This window comes from Notamacropus eugenii, chromosome 3 (genome assembly GCF_028372415.1).
Source record: "Notamacropus eugenii isolate mMacEug1 chromosome 3, mMacEug1.pri_v2, whole genome shotgun sequence".
Taxonomy (NCBI): Eukaryota; Metazoa; Chordata; class Mammalia; order Diprotodontia; family Macropodidae; genus Notamacropus; species Notamacropus eugenii.
The window spans coordinates 109,728,219-109,743,299 of NC_092874.1; the positions used below are offsets into that span (position 1 = coordinate 109,728,219).

The window sequence follows — 15,081 nt, forward strand, 5'->3', positions numbered from 1 at the left end:
AATATCACAGTTCAGTTAATGTTATCCTCTCACATTTAATGTATTCAGTCACAGAAATTGTACTTGGAGTTGAAGCATTCAGCACAATATCTTTCATATAAACAAGTGCTTAATATTTGATAATAAATCTTAAATATATACTATCGCTTCATGCTATTTTTGGACAAGAAGTAGTAGTAACTAAGCTACTCCAATGACAAGGAAAAGGTCCTCGGAACTGTATGGGAATGAAATTCAAAATGAAAAAATGAGTAAAATAAACACAAGACACCTTGCCCATTTCAATATATCCATTAAAGGGAGGAGGGGCTGATAGTAGAATCACAGGGATGGCAAAATTAGTAAAAGATGTTACCTTACAATGGTTCGATGCATTCCATATCCATTAACACCACACAAGCAGAACTCCCCAGGCACAGGTAGGGGTGAATGCCAGTAGAAGACTTCTGGAGACTACAGATAAATCCTTTTGTGGTACTAAAATAGCAAGTATTATTTTGACAAACATAATTTATTTTATGATGTACTTTCTCCAGGAAGGGCAGGCTGGCTCTTACAAATTTTTAGCCTTGAATAGTTCTGGTGTTTATTTGCACAGAATTATAAGCTCACAAAATCACAGAATCTTCCTTCCTTTATGAAATCTCATCCATCCTGCAAGATTTACTTTTAATGCTAGTCTTCTTCCTTGAAGTCTCTGCCAACGCTCAGATCCAGTATCGATTTCTACCTCTTAGAGCACTTCAGAACCTTCCCATTCACTTATATATTCTATTTTCAATTATACTGTGTCAACAGACATATGTCTCTCTTACCAGAAATTAAGTTTCTTTAGGGCAGAGACTATGACATTCATCATTACCATCTCTACTTCAAGGTTAAGTACTCTGAACTTGGTAGGTAACGATTAAAACTTCTTTGAACACAGCTAGATTAGATTTTTGAGATAACCCAGTCAACTAGTTAAATAAACACAAATCTCAAATTAAACAACATAGTGTAATAAAAAGATTATTGGATTTGCATGCAGAAGAGTTGGATTGGAATCCCAGGTCTACTACCTGCTCCTTAAAACAACACGGACAAGCTATTTAACCTCTCTGGCTTCGTTTTATTCATCTTTGAGATGGGGGAGAAGGGAATGACTTGAACTAGGAACAGATGATTTCTATGGTCCCCTTCATATGTAAATCACATGAACCTTAAGAATCCCTTATACACAAGAAGAAATGAAAAGAGATGAACAAAATTGAACACATGAAGTGATTGGTTGTTGACTAGAAAGCAGCACTCACTGACTAGTGATGACTATAAAAGCCAGCATTTACCAGTCAAAGCCAAGATGGAAAAAAGTTTTAAAAAAAAAAGGGAGGGGTAGAAAAATGACAACGAAAAGCAAGAAGAATACCAGACAGCAGAACTAGTAATACAACTCTCAGCACAGTATCTGGCACAGAGTAGGTGCTTAATAAATACTCGTTGATTAAGGACAGAGGGTAATGAAAGCAAAATATACTGGGAAAACAAAACTCAGAAAGTTAGGAAACACTTTAAAGTAGCACAGTAGACATCCTAATCTTAGGAGCAACAAGGTGGTACAGTGGGTTGAGCGCCTGACTTGGAGTCAGGATGACCTGATCAGGATAATCAAAATCTATCTCAGATACTTTCTGGCTGTGGGACCCTGGGCAAGTCATCTGACCCAAGTCTGTTTCCTCTTCTGTAATATGGAGATAATAATAGCACCTACCTCTCAGGATAGTTGTGAGGATGAAATTAGGTAATCTGCATGAAGTGCTCTGCAAACTTCAAAATGCTATTTATAAATACTATTATTATTTATTATTAAAGCATTGCTTATACCTTACAAAAGAAAATGGGGTTTTAAAAAAATGTATTAGGCTTCTATATTCAATTGAGACTTTAAGCCCTGTGGGGACAAGAACCATGTCTTATCTTTTTCTTATAACTCTCGCCTCCAGACTACTATAATACATAACACATGTTAACAATAGGAGAAAATAGTCTCCCAGGTCAATAACCACAGAAGGCAATTCACTGAGGCTACAGGAACATCTTGAATAGTGTAGACCATCATGGTACAATGGAAAAGGCTTTGGATTTGGAGCCAGAGCATCTGGCTTTTGTGACGGAACTATTCACATCAACTCTCTAGATTTCAATTTCCTCATCTCCAAGATTAGCAGGATGGATTAGATGATTATCTGAAGTCTTTTCAGGTTCCAAAACCATGATTTTATGACTGGGGAGATACTAATGCAAGGGCAACAGATTCCAATTGCACTTGAGAGCAATCTGTATTCAGATAGCAATCTGTATTCAGACAGGACCATGGTAAAAAGGCATACATATACCAAACTGTGTATGACATTAGCTTGTGGAGGCATTAGCTGTACAAAAAGCATTAAGGAAAAAAACCAAACCAAACCTTAATAATTCACAGTTTCTAGTTTTCAGTTTCAGGCATGCTTCCCTGGGACAAGCACTCCTTGCCATGTTATGCCACAGCCTCAGTTTAACTTCAAACTTCCCTGTCCCCCTAACCATTCATGTCCATACAGTTTTTTCTCTAGGTGCTGTGAGTCAAAGCTCTTAATACTTAGGGACCTTTTCACAACTACAACCCACTGACTTTTAGGGGGTTTGGATTCCTCCGAGACTAAAGGCTGTACAGACTCTATACATCACCAACTCACAAGAAAGAGGAAAGAGGAACACCATGGATAAAAGACAATGAAGATAAAATAAACATGGTCCTCTTATGAAATCTGATCTTCTCACGAAATCTTAAAGCTAAATAGTTATCTTTAATTATTCAATTATGCTTAAAGGCTAGCATAATATATGCACTACAGCACAGGGTTTGTGAATTTCCTTAGTTGCAGAGATACATATCCTTAATGATTAAGGATAGTATTCTATATAGTCCAGTGCTACAGCAGAACAGAAAAGCAATCAAACAAAGCTAAGCATCATTAAGCATCATTCAACAGCATTAATTTCTTAATCCAGTAAAAGGCAAAGAATTGAAGCACAAGAAGGGTGTGCTAACTTTAAAAGAGAAAAGTAACCATGTACAATTATTTCATTTGTATTATGACATCAAAGGACAAGAAATCAAATTATTTCCAGATTAGAGAAGGAAAGCTATTAAGACCACTTGGCCCTACTCACAATGGAACAAAATAACTGGAACCACCATTCAGTATCAGTTGTTTCTACCAAAAAAAAGTTATACAGTTACTTTATTATAGTGACTTTGGCTCAATGCTAAATGAGAAGTCAAAATATTTTTTGAACTAAATCATCATGGAACTAAAGTCATCTGTACTTCCTGACAAATGGTTTTAGGGTTTTTGGGGGGGTTATTTTTTTGCTTTCAGTCAGTCTGCTTTGGCTGTTTTTATGATTTCTTCTTTATTAGTCATTTTATTTATTATTTCCTCCCAAATTCTTAATTCTAGTTTCATATTTTCCTGTAATCTTTTATTTTACCTCTCATTTCCATGGCTTTCCACTGGCTACTCCTCAGGCCAAGAATGAAGTTTCTTCACTTCACTGAGTTCCTCATTCAAGAAACAGTTCAATTCCCCATTAGGTAAGTGAACAAAGCATATGAGCGGATAGTTCTCATTTGAAAAAAAAATAATGCTGCAATTCATTAATAATAATAGAAGTGGAAATTCAAACAACTCTTAAGGTTTCATACCTTGTACATATCAGAATGGCAAAGACCAAACAAGGAAAACAAATTTTTGCAAGGGTTGTGGTGTGGCTGGCAAACTACTGAACTGCTAATTGAGCTACGAACTGGTTCAATCATTTTGGAAAACAATTTGGAACTATACCTTAGAAACTATACTCTAAAAACCATAGACCCTTCGACCTGCCAAACTACTGTTAGACAGGTATCCCCAATGAGGACAAGGACAGAGGGAAAGGACTTATATATACAAGAATATTTGTAGCAGCACTTTTTGTTGTAGCAAAAAACTAGAAACAAAATAGATGTCCATTAATTGGAGAACAAACAGTCAAACAAACTGTGGTACATAAATGCAATGGTTTTGTTCATTACTGTCATTATTTGTTCATATTTGTCATTATAAATAATGAATATGGATTCAAAGAAATATGGAAAGACTAGATGAACTGATATGAGTGAAAAAGAGGAGAACCAAGAGAAACAACACTGAAAGACTAAAGTAGCAACCAATCATGATTATAAAAGCTCAATGTAGCAATGTAACTCCCACTTCTTGGTAGAGATGAGGGACTAGAGGTACAGAATCTGACATGAATTCCCAGAGATGGCCAATGTGTTGATTTCTTTTGCTCAACTATGCATATTTCTGGTGCTGGGATGAGTAAGAGACATTTTTTAAAATGCCTAGTAGAAACAAGGACAGAAGGGAACACAGAGTAATGTTGTTATGATCCCATTAAGCTTTACACACATACACATACACATACACACACACACACACACACACACACACACACACTAAAAACGGCATAACTTTTCTTTTCTCTTCCCTAGTTTTCTTAGGATTTTGAAATGTTTGTGTTTGTTGATGATTAAGTCCATAAAAAAAAAAGAAAAAAAGATGAAGCTCAAGCACCACCTTTTACAGAAACCTTTCCTGGTACCCCTAACTGCTGGTACCTTCCTGAACTATTTCAACTACCTTAATCTTATTTTGTATAAATTTAAGAATGTACATGTCATTTCCCCCCCCAACACAAAGTCCTTGAGGGTATTATTTCTTCCTTGGGAGGGAGAGGAAGGGAAGGAGAGAGGGTGTATATCCCGAAGTGACTAGCACTATACCTGGGACACAGCAAGGACTACATAAATATTTTTTGATCTGTTTCTTCTAGTTCCTGTTTTATTTGGTCTTGTGATTTTCTTGCTAGTACCCATTCTTACTCATTTCTAAAAATAGCCATCCATTTGAGAAAGTATTTGGGGATGTTATATGGTTTCTGATTCCATTTCTATTACTTTAAATATGTTTGCTGATTCAAGTGCTCCACAAAATGTTTTAGTTTACTGTAATTGGCACTCTGCTTTACCCATTATTTTCCTGTGTGGTTTTAGCCATATTTATTCTCTTTGGCATTTCCATTTTTTGAAAAAGGATGGGAGTGAGGAAATGTGTTAAGGAGATTGGCTTTCTTCTGTCTCCTCACTTCCATTTTGGGAAAGGACATTTTAACTTGAACAATTTGCAAACAACATTGTTGCATTTGACCTAAATTTTTACTGCCTTCCTGCACTCCCTTCACTTACACTGTTGGAGCCATTGTATATGCTTTTTATTTCCCATTTTGCAACAGTACATGCAATTCTTCCCCTTGTTTCTCTGAATTCTTCATATCTGTCTTCTCTTAGAGAACAATAATATTCCATTTATTCCCAGGTTTAAGTAGACTACAAATAGAAAGACTTAATCTTGCCTATACTAGTATTACGAGTTCCAGTCAGCAATAGTCATAAACTCTGCCCCCACTCCAACCAGGCACTTCTAAGTACTCAGTCTGAGTTGACCATGGTGGGATTTGTTTCTAACTCTACAGGAACTATATAAAATCCTTGAAATCTTAAGGGTTTTCTCTAGTTCAGAATATCACTCTAAGGCCCACTTCTGTTCCACTGGTTCCAGGCTCCAGTCAACTGCTTTATTTTTTTCTTGTTCTGTTCATGTTGATTGACATGCCAGTTATGAATCTTCTACTGGGCTTCAAAACTCTTCTGTACACTTAATCCTTCAATAGTATTGACCCAAGGGTTATTTTGATATGCCTATTCCTCTTAACCTGCCTATCCCTCCATAAAGCCAATCACCGATCCAGTCCATGTTTACTGTTTGCTATCACCTACATCACAGAGCGTAGTAACTCCTGCAAGACTCTTACTGATTAGAATAAATATCAATCCTCCTGGAGTTAAAAAAAATTCATTGCACATTTGTCCACTGTTTATGCTATGCAAACTAATGAAGGGATGGACAAAGAAATGTCTTCTGATGGGCTCAATTATCTTTTGGTATCCACAAAAAAAAAATTTCGAAACTAAGGGTTTATCTGAAGCTAGCAAAGGTATTTTATTGCTAGACAACCACAGATAGAGCTCACCTCAAGGACACAGTTACCATCAGGTTATTTTTTAACATTTCTTCTTCTGTTGGTTCATTAATTCAACTTAAGGACCAGAACCATTTCAGAATATGAAATATTATTACTCAAGTTTTATGAGAAAGTCGATTCATAATACAGGTTATATAGTGGTTTCAAACTCATAACATCAGACAAACAATTTTAAATCTGGCATATGTCTAGAATTCTAAACGTAAGACATTAAAGAAGAGTTTAGAAAAAAGTTTTTGTCTAGAGCCATGTTTATAGAAATGTCTTCTAATTTTTAAAAATGTGTGTCTGTTAGTGAAACATCCCCTAAAGAAACTAGGACAAATACCTGATCCAAATAGGACATAAGAGGAGATTGAAACTATAAAGAAGCTAACACAGGTAACTGTGTTAGTGATTAAAACAAAAAAACACCAACAAATCAAGTTTTGAATCCTAACAAGTTAGACACTGATAATGAAAACAATGATTTTTTGGTTGGCTTGTCTAAAATGTAAAAAGTGAATCTGTATAAAGGCAGCCATGTCCACAAAAATGGACATTATGAAGCTACACATTTTCGAAAATTATGCAAGTAACTAAAAACAAGGTCAAATTATCACCATTTTATTTAACCTGAAGGCCTGCCACCCACATTTCTATCTATATCACATCTATCTATACACACAGCAATAAATGATGCTCCTGAATGATAAAAGGATTGTATTATTACAGAGACAGGAAAGTGTACAAGACATTTTGGAAAGATTCTCCATTAAAAAGGAGGGGGGTGTTTAAATAAAAATAACCTTTTGGTAATTAGATGTTAACTTTCACTTATTTTAAGTTTCAGCTGTTTATAAAGGTTACAAAAAGAATCAAGAGAATTAGAAACTTCAGTGAGGGGCACTTAGAACAACCTTGTATCTTCCCAACAAGATTTACTTAATTTTCATAAGGTTAGTGAGAGCCAGGCACAGATCTTTCAGCAAGCTCACCAGAAGACATTTCAGTATAAACACCTTGTGCTATTCATTCATCCTTCCTAGACCTTTTTGGATTAAGAACCAAAGACACTTCAATTTCTTCTCTTTGGCCCAGGTGCTTTGACTAGGTGAAACCTCTCCAGACACAGCTATCAATAAACTATTGTTTATGGAATAGCTGAAAGGTATTCAAGGTTTCGTATCTATTACCTCATTTAATACTCACAACAACTTTGTTAACTGTTGTTGGTATTGAATCTTATCTAATTCTTTGTAATCCCCATTTGGGGTTTTCTTAGCAAAGATCCTGGAGTGGTTTGCCATTTCCTTCTCCAGCTCACTTTACAGATAAGGAAACTGAGGCAAACAGGGTTAAGTAACTTGCCTAGGATTTCACAGCCACTAAGAAGTATCTGAGGTCACATTTGTCACCTTCTGACTCCAGGGCCAGCAATCTATCCACTGTGTCACCTAGCTGCCCCTCCTTGTGAAGTAGGTAATCTATATATTACAGATGAGGAAATATGGCTCAGAGCAGACCTGCCAAAGATTAAAAAGCTAATAAAGCGGAAGAGGCAAAACTCAAACTCTAGTCTTGTAAGTTTAGTGCTTTTTCCTTTATACCATACTGCCTGTTATACAGATGCACAAATATTGAAACCCTCTAGAGAACACTCAATTATTATACAAACAATTGTACAGTATTTGCATTTTTTTAATCTTCACAGATATTTTCATATCCTGCCTTTCTGCTGTTACCCACAGGCTTCCCACCACCAATTGGGAATACAAGTATTTTAAATATGAATGCAAGGAGAATGTAATTAGAAAGTATATCTACTGGGACAGAAATCACAATTAACCTCTTTTATTTGGTTTTGGAGTGCTACAGACAATTCCTTCCTTCCATTAGTACAGGTAGACTTGCATAAAATAACAAAATCTTAAAACAAGGACTTGCAGAAGCCATGTTTTGTACCAAAAAAATAAATGGAAGATAGTGCCTATCTTTCAAAGAACTCCAAATACACATGCTATATGTCTCATTCAATATTCAGCGCAAGAAAAAAGAAGTACATTATTTTTCCCATTTTAGATTTTTTAAACTAGTGGCAGAAAGGTTAAACTTACCCAAAGTCACAATTAGGGGGTCAAGCCTAGAATAGAAAATCAGGTCTTCTGATTCTCATTCCAGTGCTCTTTTCACTAGCCCATGATGCCTTATAAAAAAAAATTCAAATATAGTTGGACCTCCAGTTACAGTGATGCATTTAAACCTACTTTATATAGTGACTAATGTTTCAATTCACTCAGTACCTTGCTTTTATTTATGCAGTATGCCAGGCATCATAACCTAGGAACCAGGATGATTTTCAATGGCACACACAGTTGCCACCACCAGGACCCTGGGCAAAATTTCAAAGGAAGCAGTTTGTCTTTGGCCCTCTTCCTGGTTGATAAGAAATCACTTTACTTTTTTCTCCCTTCCTTTCCTCTCCCCCAGATACCTGATGTATTCCTGCTGCCCACAAAAAGTAGAACTGCCTTCCAGATGTAATCCTCTGTGTTCTTTCTCACAAATCAAAATCCTTTCTCCTGGGAGAGCTCAAAACAGATTTTTTGGAAACTGAAGACCACATTTAATGATTTCAGAGTAAAGTATGAAGGACCATAAGTTTACACACAACCAAGATAGTGTGTGGGTGTGTGCTTTAATGGAGCTAGCTAACTAATCTCCCAAATTTAACTGGTAGATCATGGAAGGAAATAAGGTGCATTTTACAATGCCCACAATCCAAGCTGGGCTGCTACCATCCAGACCTTATTAGGAGACTGGTGCACCAAGGTAGAACAATATGGTAGAGTTCTTCTTGGGCCCCATTTCCCCAAGGCAGAAACTGCTACAAGGTTAGTTTCTATGTATAAAGGGAGCACACCTCACGTCAGGTGTCCTGTTCTACAGCCCTCTAGGTACTTTTGTTTCTCCCCTCCCTTCCTCCCAGGGACCCAGTAATGGTCCTGGTAATTTGCATTAGTTTCCCCCACTACCAAGTAAGTTCATAAACTTAATGCCTCATGATACATGGTTTCAAGTTACACAATGTTTTTCAGGAATGTAACTGGTATAACTTCAGGTGGACTGATACAAAAGAACAATTCCAATTACTTTAAGGCTTGAATCATGCAACTATCAAAATGCGAAAATCTCTATACAAATGACACCTTATAATAAGGAAAGGAAAAATAGTTGTTTTAATCCAAAACTTGCATGAATAAAAGAAAAACACTCCAAAATGAAAATAAAATTACTTTTCTGAAAGGTCTATGTTCCTGTTTATGGTGAAGACGCATAATAGGTTTTTAAAGATATGTACGAAGTCAAAATCTACAAATATAGGGCAACAAAAATTAAAAGTAAAGCAAAAAAGGAAACACACAAATTGAAGTAAGCAGCTACTTTTCTGCTGAACACAAGTCAGTCTCATTAAATTAGTTCAGTGTTAAACTGAGGGTGGGGGAGTTGTGTTGTTTTTTGTTTAGTATCTCTATATATGCCTACTTGTGACAGTAACTTTTGTAAGACTGGGGCAGTGACTTTGATCATATTCTCTTCTCCCTAACTTAGGAATGTATAGTAGGGAAATTATAACCACGTAAGGGATCCAAAAATGCAATACCTTGTACATAGCAAATGCTTAAAGAACACTTGCTAAGTTGAATTTAGATTAAGATACGCTGTGCTTAAGGCTTCATTTATTTCTGTAAGTGGGACTACTGAATAATACTTCCGTTACATATTTGCCTTAAAATAATAATGTTCAAAAAAAGTAAGATCCTTCCTGGTATCTCTTTCAATTGAAAAGAAACAGTTACAAAACTGTATCCCTATACCACAAACTACGAACAACGCAATAATTACCATCTAGCAATTAAAAAAAATATTTTGAACTTTTTTCACATACAAAAATTTGATAATTAAAAAAACTGTACATACACAAAAATCACTTCCTTCTCCAATTTTCCCTTTCCATAGCACACTCCTCCGAAAATAATTTGATAAAATTCTTTGTTTACTTATATAAGGTCTGGAAATCTTTTAATATCTTTTTTAAAATATAATTTGCAAACTTATGGATTTTGAGATTAAAAAGAGAACAAATACTGAGCTTGTAAAACTGGGCAGTGCTCTTCTAAAATATCAGTAAAACAAATGAAAGAAAAAGTCATTCTAATAAAATTGTTATAAGAAACAGTTTTTTATCTAAACCAAGATATTTTGCAGTAGAGAATGAGAAGATACAGTATTACTTACTTTCAAATCAAAAAAATTAATTATCTAATGGAACTTTGCGTTTTGGTATTGAGAAATGAAAATGAAGGAGGGTAAGACCGTACACTATACTCAAGGTACCTTCTTTTCACTTGGATTTGATTAAATACGAATTCAGCACGCCACTGATAAATGATTCCATTCGAACAAACTACCATACACCATTTTTAAAATTCATTTTATAAAATAGGCGTCAGCATTAGCTGATCTTTGTACAAATGTTTTTCTAACTAACCCCCTTCTTCCCACCAAGTTCTGTCACTTTGGCACCAAGTTTTCAAATTGCTTCAATCTGGGGCACGTGCAAAATGTTCACATTAACTGGACAGAGTTGTGCAGCTACTTTTGTCAGTAATGGGTCCGTCAACAAAATGGAGGTCCCTCTGAAAAATTGACCTCGACAATCAGTCACAAAATGGGACCAAAGCACCCACTTCACGAAACCATGGTTTGGGTCAGATTTTCTCCAAAAATGCGTATTCTCCATGTTGGGTGCCTGGCCAGAGCTCTGACTGGGGGTTTCACCTGCACCTAAGTAAGAGCTGCTTTCCTGGGGACTAGGGAGGAATGGAGTTTCTCTCCCAGCCAAGATCCAGGAGGGAGGCGGGGAAGAATTGCTGAATTCCCTGTGGAGTAACTACTCTTCAGCACATGGGCCAGAACCTGTGCGAACGAGGCAGCCAGTGGGCTGCCGCAGTGCTCCGGGCCGCTGGAGGAGTCAGGCGCCCAGGGAAAGGCCTCTCGGGTTAAGCCCGAATAACTCCAGGTTCCTCGTCTAGAGTAAATCAACAAAAATGCCCGAGCCCTCGTCTACCTGCCGGGCCCGACCCCGCTTCGTCCCATTGGTAGCAGCTCCCGCCAATCGTCGGAATCACCGCCCTCGGGCCCGCCCACTGGCCCCAGATTGGTGGGGAAGGAGGAGCGGGGCACCTCGTGCTACCAATCTCCGGCTCCCCTTCCGCCGACCAGCACACTAGGCAGGTCGAGGGCGAGCTAGCGCTCCGCTCCCTGCGCTGCCCTCCCCTCCCCCCTTCTCCACGCACTTCCCACCTCCGTCCTGATCCCTTACCCCCGTCCCCGGGGCTCTGGCTGTGGCTTACCGTCCCGAGAGGTGCCCATCAGCTGGTCCAGCATAGCACGCATCTGGGCCTGCGCCGACATGGCGGCGGCGGCGGCAGCGGCAGCGTAGTGAGCGAGCGATCGGGTGGGGTGAGGAAAGAATTGGGGAGCAAGCCGGGCTTCTCAGGGCTGGGGGGGGGCCGGGAAAGGGGGAGGGGAGGGTGAGGTGAGATGATGTCGCCGCCGCAGCCGCTTCTTCCGGGCGGGCGGTGAAGGGGCGGGGGACCAGGGTAAAGGAAAAGAGTCCGGGCGGCGGCTTCTCCTCAGTTCGATGTACTGGAGAAGGCAGCGACCCCCGCTCCCGACCCTTGTTCTGTCACACTCAGTCCAGCTCCCGCAACCGAAACGGTGCGGGCCAAACGGGAAGGCGCCGCCGCCGCTGCCGCCACCCTACAAAAGCCGTCAACCCTCTCCTTTCCCCCCCCCAGGAGCTGACGCCGCCGCTCGCCGCCGCCTACATGAGCGCGCACGCTCCTCGCGCTCACTCGTTTCCCGCGGGGCCTCCACCAACTGGCGTTCAACCGCAGTACCTCCGCCCGCCCCCGCCGGGGAGGTGGTCCGCCCTAACGGCTCTGGGGCTCGTGCTCGTGGCCGTGCCCTCCCGAGCTCTCGCGAGGCTTCCAGTTTCCAGTGACTTGGGCAGGAACTGCCCTGAGGGCTGCTAGCTTACCGCGCTCGTTAGGACGCCGTGGCTCTCGGGCCCTGGGCTCTGGCTGAAGCCGCCAGGCAGCCCTTTTCTTAACAAAGTAGTGCGTCCCGGGGCTTAACGCGGGTGGAAAGTGAGTAAAGAAAAGGCCGCCGTACTTCTTCTCCCGGGTACTCGCGGGGGCTGGGGTGCCGAGGGCTCCCCAGGCTCCTCGGCGGCCGTCGCGGCAGGAGGCCGCACAGTTTTCCTTTCCTCGGCCTTAGGCCGAGATGTGAAAGGTCAGCGAGGGCGTGCTCCCCCTCGGCGGCCGAGAGCCACCAACTGCGCCGCGGACTGGAGGTTCAGGCGGGGCAGACCTAGGGCGGACTGGCCGGGCAGCCGAGCCGCCTGGGGAGTGAGAGATTCGGGGTGAGCATGGGCTGGCCGCTTGAGCCCTCCGATGGAGGGACTTGTATATTGTAAAGCCAGTCACTTCAATCAGTGGCATTTATCAAGTAGGTCCTGCTGTGTGCCTGGCATTGTGCCTAGTGGGGGCCCAAAGAGAGGCCAACAGAAGCAACCAGTTCCTGCTCCCAATGAGCATTCGTGGATATCTTCTTGTAACCACGTAACACGCAATTTGTGGGAACCATAGGTTACCTCAAATGGGGCAGAAGAGATATGGATAATAAGTAGTAAGAAATAATGAAGATAACTGGAATAGAAAGGGATGAATGACGTCTAAAAATGGAAAACGTTGCATGGCATTCTATATTGGTTGAACTATATAGGCTGAACTAAAATAAAATCTTATTAAAAGGAAAATATATACATACATGAATATGTATATTCAAATGTATACATTGAAAATAAATGCAAAAACTTACATTGTGAATTACCTGATTGTCCTTTAAAATCAAATTTTTCTGTTTTTTAATCATCACTGCCCTTTTCATCTTCCTCGCTTTTGTTGTTCTCCAATCCAGACTTGAGAAGTGTGGCCGGTATTTGATCCAATGCGCTACACAATAGCTCCATTCTCTGCTCGCTTCGCAGCTCTGACCCTGCTCCTGGATGCTTTCCTGAGCCCAGTTCACTCTTAACTTATTCTGTTGATAATTAAACACATGTCCCAAAACTGTGCGATATAGAAAAAAATCATTAAAGGGTTTATACATTTAGGGGAGATTAACATACATGAAGTCAGTAGAAATTCCTTGAGAAAAAGGACCTTTTCCAATGTCTTTGTATTCCTAGTGCCTAGCACAGCACTGTGCACGTAGCAGACACTTAAATTATTTGTTAGACTTAATTGAAACAGTAACAACACCAGTTATCAGAGGCAGCTAGGTGTAGTGTCATGGATAGAGCTCTGGATCTCCAGTTAGGAAGACCTTGAGTTTAAATGCAACCTCTGATACTGCTATGTGACTATCTGCCTGTTTCCTTGTGTGTAAAATTAGAATAATAATAGCACCTACTTCCCAGGTAATTGTGAGGATAACATGACATATTTGTAAAGCACTTTGCTATATAAATGTTAGCTGTTATGAGGTGTAGTTGGCTGGTGTCATAAGTATAATTACAAACTCAGGCAGATTATTACTAGTGGCTGATAACTGTGCTAAGGAAATGTTTAATTGGGAGAGTTGGCTCTTGAGCTAAATTTTTTTTTTTATTTAACTTTTAACATTTATTTTCACAAAATTTTGGGTTACAAATTTTCTCCCCTTTTGTCCCCTCCCCCCCCAAACCCAAGCATTCTAATTGCCCATGTGACCAATCTGCTCTCTCCTCTATCCTCTCTCCCTGTCCATGTCTCCGTCTTCTCTTTTGTCCTGTAGGGCCAGATAGCTTTCTTGACCCCTTAACCTGTATTTCTTGTTACCCAGTGGTAAGAACATTACATTTGGTCCTAACACTTTGAGTTCCAACTTCTTTAGCTCCCTCCCTCTCCACCCCTTCCCCTTGGAAGACAAGCAATTCAATATAGGCCAAATCTGTTTAGTTTTGCAAATGATTTCCATACTAGTTGTGTTGTATAGGACTAACTATATTTCCCTCCATCCTATCCTGTCCCCCATTACTTCTATTTTCTTATGGTCCTTTCCCTCCCCATGAGTGTCGACCTCGGATTGCATTCTCCTCCCCATGCCTTCCCCTCCATCCTCCCCCCCACCCTGCTTGTGCCCCTGTCCCCCACTCTCCTGTATTATGAGATAGGTTTTCCTATCAAAATGAGTGTGCATTATATTCTTTCCTTTAGTGGAATGTGATGAGAGTAGACCTCATGTTTTTCTCTTGCCTCCCCTCTTTATCCCACCACTAATAAGTCTTTTGCTTGCCTCTTTTATGAGAGATAATTTGCCCCATATAACTTCTCCCTTTCTCCTCCCAATATTTCTCTCTCACTGCTTGATTTCATTTTTTTTTTAAGATATGATCCCATCCTCTTCAATTCACTCTGTGCACTCTGTCTCTATGTATGTGTGCGTGTGTGCATGTGTGTGTGTGTACTCCCACCCAGTACCCAGATACTGAAATGTTTCAAGAGTTACAAATATTGTCTTTCCATGTAGGAATGTAAACAGTTCAACTTTAGTAAGTCCCTTATGACTTCTCTTTGCTGTTCACCTTTTCATGGTTCTCTTCATTCTTGTGTTAGAAAGTCAAATTTTCTTTCTAGCTCTGGTCTTTTCATCAGGAAAATTTGAAAATCCTCTATTTCTTGAGCTAAACTTAAAAGGATAAATTGTATTAGCAGAGGGCAGAGAATTCCAGAACACAATACCCTAGAATGATTGATTACATTAAGTAGTAGACCCTACTGACTAGACAGGTCTCCTAATAGTAGTAGGAAAAGGTGAAGG

At 39.9% G+C, this 15,081-nt stretch overlaps 1 protein-coding gene across 4 annotated transcripts in view; it reads right to left on the reverse strand.

The window, feature by feature from the left end:
- The window catches only part of LUC7L2 (LUC7 like 2, pre-mRNA splicing factor), a 71,482-nt gene extending 58,381 nt beyond the window's left edge, over positions 1 to 13,101 (reverse strand). For 3 of the 4 annotated variants that reach the window (XM_072650105.1, XM_072650102.1, XM_072650103.1), the window contains exon 1: positions 11,568 to 13,101. Coding sequence is in view for 2 of the 4 variants with exons in the window: in XM_072650102.1 (XP_072506203.1) it covers positions 11,568 to 11,628 (61 nt within the window). In the remaining 2 variants the exon portion in view is untranslated. Of the gene's footprint in view, positions 1 to 355 lie in introns of all 4 variants that reach the window. The other variant, XM_072650101.1, reaches the window with a different exon arrangement.
- Positions 13,102 to 15,081: the final 1,980 nt, after the last annotated feature.